Here is a 13,500-nt window from a genome sequence, read left to right as displayed (position 1 = left end):
CCCATAGGGCTCTGGTCTAAAGTAGTGCACTATATAGGGAATAGGGTCCCATAGGGCTCTGGTCTAAAGTAGTGCACTATATAAGGAATAGGGCGCCATTTATTGTGCTAGAGGTGTTAAAACCTTGTGGAACAAACAGGTTGTGGCTGTTTGTTCCCCATCAGAACTAACAAAGGGAGGGGTAGAGGTGAAGCGTCATGGGGGGTTGAGTTACTTAGTGATGTGTGTATGAGAGACCTCACCACCCACCCCCCCCATGACGTAGTGTGGTCCATCACTGTCAAGATGCATCATCACATCTGACTTTTACTCTGCTGGTCACCCTCCAGCACCAACAACCTCTGCCCCATAGACAGAGTCACCGCCTTAATCTAGAGAGGAGGATAGAGGGGAGGGACAGAGGAGATGAGAGAAGGGAGGAGGGGGAAGAGAGGAAGGAGGGAGGGGGGACAGAGGAGGAGAGACAGATGGGGATAGAGAACGGAGGGAGAGAGGGAGGGAAATAGAGGATGAGAAGTCGTTAAATTTACAAGGTGGAAAACCCAAACATGGTCTCTGCCTCTCAGACAGAATACATTAAGAAACAAGTGTCTGAGTAAAGGAAACCCAAACATGGTCTCTGCCTCTCAGACAGAATACATTAAGAAACAAGTGTCTGAGCAGGTCACAGTTCAGCTGGCGTCGAGTCTAACGAGTTTGTTCGCATTAAAACACCTTCGCTTGAAAAAGCGGCAATAGTAGTTTGTCCATTTTGAGTCGGCGTAGTCGGTATACACTTCTTCAAAATAGAATTAATCAAAGATCCTGTAACTCGAGAAAATCGGCCATTAATTGACATTTTTGCTGAAGAGATCTTAGGTGACACAATGTGACATCGAACTAAGACGACTGGTGAAGTATTTTTCTATGAAAGAGTTCAACGAGAGAACTTGTTTTCATGCAAAGACTTGATTGAAGAATCCCCACTGTTGACCAATCACTGACGAAGGGGCGTCGGTTTCAGACCTTCAGTTTGCCTCCAGAAAAAAGGTGTGTGCCGGAACAGCAGATAAAACCCCGGCCAGAGTCTGTAGCCCCGGCCAGAGTCCAAAACGTCATCATAATATATGCACAAACGCTGCCGAACTGTTTCAGCTGGGAAGCATGCGGACACCTTAAGTCAGACCGACCCCCCCACACACACAGAAATAAATAAACAGACATTGTATTGTTCTTGCTGGTACAGTATCGAGGAGTGTCTGACTGCCGTTCCTGAGCAACACCACCATCTAGTGTGTGTTTTTCTCCAAGACAAACACAGGTACTAAGCAGACAAAGAACAAGCCTGAGTACCAGTGTGCCACCAGTGTGCCATCATGCCAACTCCTCTATCAACCTCGTGTCTACGATTGGCTTGTCAATAACCTCGTCTCCAGCCTATAAGCCTGGGATCTATAGGACTGACGTACTGAGGAAAGTACTTGTCATTTCATTTTTTGGCGAATCACACGACTGCGAGGCACGGGGAAGGTTAGGAGGAAGTTGCTGTGGGAGATGATTGGTTAATCAGCTTAATCTACGAACCAGAAGGCCAATGTCCCGGGTCTCTCTCTATTGGCTAACAAAGACCCAGTTTGGCATGTCTCTCCACCAGACCAGATGTCCACCGGACAACATGTTCTCATCAATGGGCACAACTCTGAAGTTTCACTTCGATATACATGCATGGCATGAAATTACTTTAGTAAAGAGGCGTGGTTTGATGTGGGTGGGTGCTGAGAGGCGTGGTTTGATGTGGGTGGGTGCTGAGAGGCGTGGTTTGATGTGGGTGGGTGCTGAGAGGCGTGGTTTGATGTGGGTGGGTGCTGAGAGGCTTGGTTTGATGTGGGTGGGTGCTGAGAGGCTTGGTTTGATGTGGGTGGGTGCTGAGAGGCGTGGTTTGATGTGGGTGGGTGCTGAGAGGCGTGGTTTGATGTGGGTGGGTGCTGAGAGGCGTGGTTTGATGTGGGTGGCTGCTGAGAGGCGTGGTTTGATGTGGGTCGGTGCTGAGAGGCGTGGTTTGATGTGGGTGGGTGCTGAGAAGCGTGGTTTAATGTGGGTGGGTGTTTCGAGAGGCGTGGTTTGAGATGGGTGGGTGTTTTGAAGGAGGCGAGGTTTGATGTGGGTGGGTGTTTTGAGAGAGGCGAGGTTTGATGTGGGTGGGTGTTTTGAGAGAGGCGTGGTTTGATGTGGGTGTGTCTTAACCAATCCACTCCCACGAGATCATTGCAAGTAATACCTTCTTCAAACACACATGACAGAGCCCTGATCAACAGTAGTGAACTAATGGGAAGCATCACAGTTCAAAGAGGGTTACCTCATCCAGTTGTCGCTCTACAGCCTGTCTGTACTCCAGAGTGACCGGCTGCTGCTTGGGGCTCACTGCTGCCACCTGCTGACTGGAAGACCCCAGGACATAGCTGCACGGACCGCAGAATGATTTTACATCAATACAAATGACTTTTTAAAGCCAACAGAAAAGACAAACTATTGTCTCGTAAATCCATCTAAAAATATTTTAGCGGGGCTGTTACTACTGGCAACATGATTTGTCATCTTGAGTGTCAGAGATGCTGCGTGATGGTGTCTCAGTGTGAGAGAGACCACACTAAGAGATACATATTTCCACACAGATCTACAAAGAATATGAACAATAAAATAAAAAAACATTGATAAACTCCCATTTCTGTTAGGTGAAATACCAATCACAGCAGCAAGATTTGTGGCCCGTTGCCATGAAAACAGGACAACACGTGCTGCATAAACATTGTGAAAATCACCAATATTTAACAGTCAATGTTTAAATTCCCCACTATAAGTACTACAACTATATCAGTCACTGGTTTAAGTCCTGCTCAGACTGCCCCCCACATCGCTACATGGCTCACCTCTCTATGGCAGTCACATTGAGGCAGAACAGAGACCTGATGTGGTCCAGTTTCCTGGGTGTAGAGATGTAGACCATGCCAAGCAGAGAGCTGCAGCCACGACAGGTCAGGTGGACTTTCAGACTGTAACAGGGGGAAATATCACACGACAGGTCGGGGGGGAATATCACACGACAGGTCGGGGGGGATTATTATTATTATTATTATAACCCTATAGGACCGGGTTCCGCCATTCTAACCCTATAGGACCGGGTTCCACCATTCTAACTAGAGGTCGACCGATTATGATTTTTCAACGCCGATACCGATTATTGGAGGACCAAAAAGCCGGTACCGATTGGACGATTTTTAAAATGTATTTGTAATAATGACAATTACAACAATACTGAACAAACACTTAATATAATACATCAATAAAAATCAATTTAGCCTCAAGTAAATAATGAAACATGTTCAATTTGGTTTAAATAATGCAAAAACAAAGCGTTGGAGAAGAAAGTAAAAGTGCAATATGTGCCATGTAAGAAAGTTCCTTGCTCAGAACATGAGAACATATGAAAGCTGGCGGTTCCTTCAATATTCCCAGGTAGGAAGTTTTAGGTTGTAGTTATTATAGGACTATTTCCCTCTATACTACAATTTGTACTTCATTAACCTCTGACTATTGGATGTTATATATATATATATATATATACACACACACACACTTTAGTATTGTGTAACAATATAGCTTCCGTCCCTCTCCACGCTCCTACCTGGGCTTGAACCAGGAACACATCGACAACAGCCACCTTCGAAGCAGCATTACCCATGCAGAGCAAGGGGAACAACCACTCCAAGTCTCAGAGGGAGTGACGTTTGAAACGCTATCAGCGCGCACGGCGCTAACAGTTAGCTATTTCACATCGGTTACACCAGCCTCATCCCAGGAGTTGATAGGCTTGAAGTCATAAACAGTGCAATGCTTGACGCACAATGAAGAGCTGCTGGCAAAACGCACGACAGTGCTGTTTGAATGAATGTTTACAAGCCTGCTTCTGCCTACCACCGCCCAGTCAGATAGTTGTATGCTCAGTCAGATTATATGCAACGGAGGACACGCTAGATAAACTAGTAATATCATCAACCATGTGTAGTTAATAACTAGTGATTATGATTGATTGTTTTTTACAAGATAAGTTTTATGCTAGCTAGCAACTTACCTAGGCTTACTGCATTTGCGTAACAGGCAGTCTCCTTGTGGAGTGCAACGAGAGGCAGGTGGTTATAGCGTTGGACTAGTTAACTGTAAGGTTGCAAGATTGTCAGCTCGGGTATCCAATCTGTCGTTCGTTCTGCCCGTGAACGAGGCAGTTAACCCACCGTTCCTAGGCTGTCATTGAAATTAAGAATGTGTTCTTCACGGACTTGCCTAGCTTTTTTTTTTTTTACGGCCAAATCGGTGTCCAAAAATACAGATTTCCGATTGTTATGAAAACTTGAAATCGGCCATTCCGATTAATCGGTCGACCTCTAATTCTAACCCTATAGTCCATCACAATGTGACACAGTTAGTACTTTACGAAGGTAAACAGTGAGGAATTTGGCAGAGGTTATTAGCAGCTAGCTAGACAAACAGACATACGCTAACAGACATACGCTCACTTACCAGCCTAGATCCTTCTTACAGGTACCGGAGAAGTGAGTTTCTTCGCCAACCAAAACATTGTCACTGACACCTGCAATATAAAGAGGGAATTGTTCTCTTTGGGAAATTGGGAGAACAATATCTAATTAGGAAATCAATCTGTCTTGTCCTTAGACATAAGCCTGATCCAAGATGTGTTTGTGGTCTTGCCAATTCCATCATGTACCCTCGCTGTGGCACATGGAACCGGGTGGCACATGGAACGGGTATCACTGTAAAAACTTTTTATAAATGATTCAAACTGAAATCCCAAAATGGAGTCGAACTTTGCGTGCGAGATTAGTGTCAATTCACATACGCTGAGTAGGGCAGGGGTCACCAACTAGATTAACTAACCTACTGAGTAGGGCAGGGGTCACCAACTAGATTAACTAACCTACTGAGTAGGACAGGGATCACCAAGTAGATTAACTAACCCACTGCATTAGCTCACCAGTCAATTTATTACCTGTATTGATCATTCAGAGCTAATAAGGATAATTTCACAGTAGTTTCAGAGACCTGCAATAGAACTAAGACAGTAATATGTGTGTGAACTCTACATAGTAGTGTTCTGTGGGTGTTACTGAGCAGGCTGATACCTATGGATTTTACACATGAAATGGGTTAGGGCTGTACGGTTCATAAACACGGCCTTCGGAAAGGATTCAGACCTCTTGACTTTTTCCACATTTTGGTTAGGTTACAGCCTTGTACCAAAATGTGAATAAATAGGTTTTTCCTCAATCTACACACAATACCCAATAATGACAAAGCAAAAACAGGTTTAGAATTTTGTTAATTTATTAAAATATCACATGTACATAAGTTTTGACACCCTTTACCTAGTACTTTGTCAGTGACTACGTGAAGTCTTCCTGAGTATGATACTACAAGCTTGGCACACCTGTATTTGGAGAGTTTCTCCCATTCTTCTCTGCAGATCCTCACAAGCTCTGTCAGGTTGGATGGGGAGCGTCGCTGCACTGCTATTTTCAGGTCTCTCCAGAGATGTTCGATCGGGTTCAAGTCCGGGCTCTGGCTGGGCCACTCAAGGACCACAGGTGGCCTCCAATCAAGTTGTAGAAATCCCCCAAAAAGGGCCTCGACACAATCCTGTCTTGGAGCTCTACGGACAATTCCTTCAACCTCATGGCATGGTTTTTGCTCTGACATGCACTGTCAACTGTGGGATCTTAAATAGACAGGTGTGTGTCTTTCCAAATCAATTGAATTTACCACAGGTGGACTCCAAGTTATAGAAACATCAAGGATGATCAATGGAAACAGGATGCACCTGAGCTCAATTTAGAGTATAATACTTATGTAAATAAGGTATCTATTGTTTATTTGTTTGTCCTTATGGGGTAGTGTGTGTAGATTGCAGAGTATTTTTTAAATTTAATCTATTTTAAATTAAGGCTGTAAAGTAACAAAATTTGGAATAAAGTGAAGGGGTCTGAATACTTTCAAAAGGCACTAAGTACGCCCTTGATGCAATTACAGTCCAATACATCCACTGTGGGATTAACAGTTGTTTGTTGTCAAACGAATTATAGTCATTTTAAATGATGCAACATTGCAACCTTGTTTAGCAGTACTTAGTCCAAATATGGCATAATTCCACTAGTTAATTTGGTACTCCCTGTACATAGCTCCATTCTTGTGTATTCTATGTTAATATTTCTCTAACGTTGCATCCTTGGAAAGGGCTCATAAGCAAGCATTTGATGCGTAAATACACACCCATGGTATTCTGCACATGTGACTAATCAAAGTGGAGGAGGGACTTTTATTTTGAAGGAAACAGCAAATTCCACTGTTGTGGCTACTTTCATATGGGTAGGGACCGATGATGCCGGACAAGCCGGGCTAAATTTGACACGGTCAGTTAATCCTGAAAATTTCAACAACTTTGAAAGTTCCTACAAGTGCAGTCACAAAAACCATCAAGCGCTATGATGAAACTGTCTCTCATGAGGACCGCCACAGGAAAGAAAGACCCAGTTACTTCTGCTGCAGAGGATAAGTTCATTAGAGTCACCAGCCTCAGAAATTGCAACCCAAATAAAGTAACAGACATCTCAACATCGGACAATGTTCCTCCTGCGGCAGCAGCGAATGAGGATTCTTAATAAATACATTTGTACCAGGAAGTTAGACAGCCCTTCTGAACGCAGACCAGCTCGTCTTCGGGGTCCAAAAACGTATTATGTAGAACAAACAAACCGCTCTGATTCTAACGAATCATGTTAGTTCTATTCATGCTATTTCTAATCTGCAAAGTCATTTTTCTTTAAGGAGACCAGAACAAATTCACATAAGTGAGTTACAGATGTGTCATTGAAAGTCTAAGAAGCGGTAGATCTGTTCTGCACTATTTCTATGCTTCCAGGCGATTACCTTCCGTTTTTATTATCTTTTACTATTTGGTTTTGTACACCCGTTTCAAAACAGCTGAAAATACATTATTTTGGACGAAGGAAAATATATTTCACAGTAGTTAAGAAGGTACAAATGATTCTCTACACACTATCCCTGTTCGTTTTGTCACAGAAATTAAATTAGGCCAATTTTTATAAATTGTAGTAACCAGGAAATGTCGGACGGAGCGATGTCTGCATTTTGCATCTTTAATTAACTCTGCATTGTTGGGAAAGGACTCCCACTGTAAAGTTAAATACTTCACGGTGAAGTCTACATCTGTTGTATTCGGCGCAGATGACAAATACAATTTGAACCTCGTTTCGCCATCTGGGAAAGCCGGGCGCTGCAGCGGGGCACTTCTCAATGCCATAGTTCAGGGTCAAAACAGACACAATGAGTAATGCATTGTATTCTGACACAACCAAGGCTATCACACTAACCAGATCTACAATGTAGTCCGCTAGAAACTTACGTTTCAGGAGTATTTGATTTTTTTCGTCCTCACTCCCAGCCCAAGACAACGAGTCACCGACAGGCAACTTGCAACTCCCGCAGAAAAAGACAACCGGTGGGTCGCTATCATCGTCTTCTACGAACTTCCCTTGTTTAGAGATGTCCTTAATGATGGTTGAGTCAGCATAAACTCCATCGTTGACGGTGACTTCATATGTCACGTTTGAATCTTTGCAAAGTGCTCTTCTCCCCGACATGTTTCTTTTTTTCGAACTTGGGCGGGTTTGGCGACAGACAGTCGCAGACAATACAGGAAATACGTCATACGGCCCGCCTAAAAAAGAAAAGCGGAAGTTTCATGTCATAATTTTTTAATTAAAAAAATATATATTATTATTTATTTGTTTTAATTCTAATATATTTTTATTATGAACACAACAAACACAAAACCCCTCAGAAATATACAAACGAGTACATAAACCTAACAGACGGGGGTATTACATTACATTACATTACAGTATTGTCAAATACTTTTATGGTGCGTATTGCTTTTTTGTTTTTACATTTACTGAAGAATTGAAATATTATTTTGAAATCAATCTTAAATAATGTGAAAAGGGGTTTGTTCTCTGCCCACTTCATTTTATGGACAAAGAATCTTCCAGGAAAGATAAACAAATGAACAATGAAAGTTCAATCAGGGTCCATATCATTTGGTTCAAAATAAAACATAATATCAGTCTTTCAAATTAACATTAATAGTCGTTTCTTTTAAAATAAAATCTTCTAACTCCAAAATCTTCTGACATAAGAGCAGTCCCTAAATATATGGTGAAGAGTCTCTGGGTCACAACCACAAAATACACATTTGTTATCAACAGCTAATTAGAATCTGTGTATGATAAAGGTCTTTACAGGGTAGATTCTATTAATGAGTTTGTATGATAATTCTGTCACCTTATTAGATACAATATTTACCAGACAACAACAAAACATTGTTCCAGTTACCTTGTCCTAGGGCTGTATTCCAGTACATTTTAGCAGTGGGAATAGTAACATATTGACATAGTTTCCTTATATAATGTTATATTTAAAATGTCCATTTCTTCTAATTGTATTGCATTGTTGCACTTGAGTATTGTTATATTCTCCTAAGAGAAGAATAGCACCTAATATTTGGAGATAAACCTGATATTTTTTTATCTTTATTTAACTAGGCAAGTCAGTTAAGAACAAATTCATATTTTCAATGACAGCCTAGGAACAGTGGGTTAGTTGCCTGTTCAGGGGCTGAACAACAGATTTGTACCTTGTCAGCTCAGGGATTTGAACTTGCAACCTTCCGGTTACTAGTCCAACACTCTAACCACCAGGCCAGGCTACTCTAACCACCAGGCTACTCTAACCACCAGGCTACTCTAACCACCAGGCTACTCTAACCACCAGGCTACTCTAACCACCAGGCTACTCTAACCACCAGGCTACTCTAACCACCAGGCTACTCTAACCACCAGGCTACTCTGACCACCAGGCTACTCTGACCACCAGGCTACTCTGACCACTAGGCTACTCTGACCACTAGGCTACCCTGACCACTAGGCTACCCTAACCACTAGGCTACCCTGAGAAGGCATGATCGTTAGCCAATTGTGAACATTTTATCTCTTTGTCTTGTATCTGAATACCCCTAAAACTATCCTTATTTATATGAAGTGCCATAACTTGTGTGACCAATAAAAATAAGAAAGGAGAAATAATACAAATAAAACTATCCTTATTTTTTATTTCATTCTACTGATGACCTCCCCTTTAAATGCACCTCTTAAAACTGCTACCCCTGCAGAGTGGGGAGTCTTACTACTGATGACCTCCCCTTTAAATGCACCTCTTAAAACTGCTACCCCTGCAGAGTGGGGAGTCTTACTACTGATGACCTCCCCTTTAAATGCACCTCATAAAACTGCTACACCTGCAGAGTGGTTGTTGCCATATGATAACCAGATATTGTTACCCCATTGATTTTTCCAAAATGATAGATCGGAAGGACAAGCATGAGTCTCTTGTAGAAAGTAAAAGTCTGCATTACAGGAAAATAGCCTTACGTTTGAGTAAATTACGAATACCCCCGACATTGATTGAACAATGAGATAAAGGCATAAACTTAAACCAACAACCTTGTTATGTGAATATAAGCTTTTCCTAAGGACATGTAACTCAAAAGGATTTCCATCCCATTATTATCCTCTCCAACAAAAAATAAATAAAATATTATAAAGTTACCAAAGTATTGTTACTCCCACAAGGGGGAGACATTGTGTAGACTTTACAATAAGCAGTTATTCACCTATAGTTAGTGTTGAGTTTACCAGTTCTCAGGTCAGCCTTTTCTCATTCAAGTGTTTGTGTACATGTTATAATACCTGGACCTGGATCAGTTTCTTGGCCTGACCGTTCTGTCCGAGATAGACTCCGCCTCTCACTCAAATGTTCTGATTTGGCCGCATTTCTTTCCCATCGATGATCAGATAAATAAATGCAGTTTTCCCTGTCTTTCAGCCACCATCGGCCACAGTTTCTCTCTTGTCAAATCAAATCAAATTGTATTTGTCACATACACATGGTTAGCAGATGTTAATGCGAGTGTAGCGAAATGCTTGTGCTTCTAGTTCCGACAATGCAGTAATAACCAACAAGTAATCTAGCTAACAATTCCAAAACTACTGTCTTATACACAGTGTAAGGGGATAAAGAATATGTACATAAGGATATATGAATGAGTGATGGTACAGAGCAGCATAGGCAAGATACAGTAGATGGTATCGAGTACAGTATATACATATGAGATGAGTATGTAAACAAAGTGGCATAGTTAAAGTGGCTAGTGATACATGTATTACATAAGGATGCAGTCGATGATATAGAGTACAGTATATACGTATACATATGAGATGAATAATGTAGGGTATGTAAACATTATATTAGGTAGCATTGTTTAAAGTGGCTAGTGATATATTTTCCATCAATTCCCATTATTAAAGTGGCTGGAGTTGAGTCAGTGTGTTGGCAGCAGCCACTCAATGTTAGTGGTGGCTGTTTAACAGTCTGATGGCCTTGAGATAGAAGCTGTTTTTCAGTCTCTCGGTCCCAGCTTTGATGCAAATCAAATCAAAAATCAAATCAAATTTTATTTGTCACATACACATGGTTAGCAGATGTTAATGCGAGTGTAGCGAAATGCTTGTGCTGTACCTGTACTGTACCTGTACTGACCTCGCCTTCTGGATGATAGCGGGGTGAACAGGCAGTGGCTCGGGTGGTTGTTGTCCTTGATGATCTTTATGGCCTTCCTGTGACATCGGGTGGTGTAGGTGTCCTGGAGGGCAGGTAGTTTGTCCCCGGTGATGCGTTGTGCAGACCTCACTACCCTCTGGAGAGCCTTACGGTTGTGGGCGGAGCAGTTGCCGTACCAGGCGGTGATACAGCCCGACAGGATGCTCTCGATTGTGCATCTGTAGAAGTTTGAGAGTGCTTTTGGTGACAAGCCGAATTTCTTCAGCCTCCTGAGGTTGAAGAGGCGCTGCTGCGCCTTCTTCACGATGCTGTCTGTGTGGGTGGACCAATTCAGTTTGTGGACCAATTCAGTTTGTCTGCTGAGGTCAGATCCTCCGTAAACCTACATTTTCGCTTGATGAGGAATTCACAGTTCTTCGCTCACCTCCAGAGGAGATCCTGTGTAGATCTGTTCTTCGCTCGCTTCCAGAGAAGATCCCGTGTAGATCTGTTCTTCGCTCGCCTCCAGAGAAGATCCCGTGTAGATCTGTTCTTCGCTCGCCTCCAGAGAAGATCCCGTGTAGATCTGTTGGTGAACCGGATGATGGTTGTCCTCGGTCTCTTGTCTTGATCCCAAACGATGGACGATGTCTACATGTTCCTGAAGTTTGAACATTGTCCTTGTCAGCCAATTAGTTCATATTAATATTAAGTTAACAATTAGTTAATATTAGTGGGAATCTATTTACATGGAGAGAATTTATGTAAAGATACAACTTTGAGGTTTCAAGCAAGGAATATGACACTGTTATTAAAGCTATACCTAGTGGGATAAAAAATGTACTTCAGATTCATGCATATTTTGGAATATATCCTATTGTAAGCAATATCCAGGTGAAAGGCATTGCTCTACTAGATACGAAATTCAACAATCGTTTAATTAAGGGATATTTTCTACAGGAAGTCTATTCCCTCTGCGATATTTTGTTGGGCTTCATCGTTTGATGTAAACTGGCACTGTGCTTGGCTCACCCCACACACAATTATGGAGATCTCCTTTAAGATTATCCATAGATTCTATCCGTGTAATAGCTTGATTTCTATATATATATATATATATATATATACCTGATGTTACCAGTGAATTCAGTTTTTTGTGAACTAGAAATGGAATCTATTGAACACTTATTCTGTCATTGTTTATAAATTGAATTGTTCTGGACTGATGTAAAACTCTTGGCGTCAAATTGCAAACCACCATTGACATTTCTAAGTTTGACATATTATTTTACTACACTGATTCCACAATTGAACGTGAGTATGTCATAAATCTCTTTATTTTATTAGGAACATTTTTCATTTTTACACAAATCAAAATGTATGAAGAAAAAGCCCCTTATCTTAATTTTTAAAAATCTGATTTGGAAAACTATTTAGAGTCATTAAAATGCAAGTTCAAATCCCCGAGCTGACAAAGTACAAATCTGTCGTTCTGCCCCTGAATATATTTTATTAACATAAACATAACAGACAGAAATAAATTATAAGAAAATAAAACTAATCCACATTTATATCAATTCAAATACAGACATGAATACATTTTTTGTATTTTTATTTTACCTTTATTTAACTAGGCAAGTCAGTTAAGAACAAATTCTTATTTTCAATGACGGCCTAGGAACAGTGGGTTAACTGCCTGTTCAGGGGCAGTTAACCCACTTCCGGTTACTAGTCCAACGCTCTAACCTCTAGTTCTTGTCAGATTTCTATGAGTAGCGTAAAAGGGATGTAGAGTTGTTTTGCCTCTAGTTGCACATATGGTAAAAATGAGTTAAGACGATTTCAGTTTCCCTGCATTAAAGTCTCCGACCACTAGGAGTGCCACCTCTGGATGAGAGTTTTCCTGTTTGCTTATGGCGGAATACAGCTTATTGAGTGCGGTTTTAGTGCCAGTTTTAGATGGTCTACAGCTTATCATGAGATACTCTACCTCAGGCGTGCAAAACCTTGAGATCCTTACTTTTAGATATTGTGCACCAGCTGTTGTTTATATATATGCATAGGCCCCTTGTCTTACCAGAGGCTGCTGTTCTCTCCTACCGATAGAGTGTATAACCCACCAGCTGTATATGATATTTGTGATCGTACTGTAGTTAGTCTATTTTGTTATCCGATTGTACGTTGGCTAATAGGACTGATGGTAGAGGCAGATTACCCAGTCGCCGTCGGATCCTTACAAGGCACCCCGACCTACGTCCCCGATATCTCCGTCTCCTCTTCATGGTAATGACGGGGATTTGGGCCTTGTCGGATGTCTGAAGTAAATCCTTTGCGTCCGACTCATTAAAGAAAACATCTTTGTCCAGTACGAGGTGAGTAATCGCTGTCCTGATGTCCAGAATCTCTTTTCAGGTCATAAGAGACGGTGACAGAAATATTATGTACAAAATAAGTTACAAATAAAGCAAAATAAAACACACAAAAGCACAATTGGTTCGGAGAAAACAGCAGCCATCTCCTTTGACGTCGTTAAGGTGCAGTGCTAGCGTACATTAGGTATACTAAATATTAGGAACACCTTCGTAATATTGAGTTGCACACGAGTCATTCCCAAGGTGAATGGCTGGGCTACGAAATCACACACTATTGCAGACAATTTGATATTACCGGACGCAGTTGATATGGTGAAAACAATGTGTGGGGAGGCAGAGGTACAGAAACTCACATCAATACACGTTGTCAAATAACGCTAAAACTAAGAATTGATGCTATAGCTAG

At 41.5% G+C, this 13,500-nt stretch overlaps 1 protein-coding gene across 1 annotated transcript; it reads right to left on the bottom strand.

Annotated features, from left to right (window-relative positions):
- Positions 1-205: 205 nt before the first annotated feature.
- Positions 206-7,765, bottom strand: LOC121841432 (protein Mis18-alpha-like). Its single transcript, XM_042309785.1, has 5 exons — positions 7,472-7,765; positions 4,555-4,624; positions 2,907-3,029; positions 2,336-2,438; positions 206-371 (listed from the first exon to the last, which is right to left on the bottom strand). Exons 1-5 carry the CDS (start codon positions 7,707-7,709, stop codon positions 294-296), a joined length of 612 nt encoding a protein of 203 aa, XP_042165719.1. The 5' UTR covers positions 7,710-7,765; the 3' UTR covers positions 206-293.
- Between the last annotated feature and the right edge of the window lie 5,735 nt (positions 7,766-13,500).

The sequence above is a fragment of the Oncorhynchus tshawytscha genome, linkage group LG30 (assembly GCF_018296145.1).
Source record: "Oncorhynchus tshawytscha isolate Ot180627B linkage group LG30, Otsh_v2.0, whole genome shotgun sequence".
NCBI lineage: Eukaryota > Metazoa > Chordata > Actinopteri > Salmoniformes > Salmonidae > Oncorhynchus > Oncorhynchus tshawytscha.
This window is presented reverse-complemented; position numbering and strand designations above follow the sequence as displayed.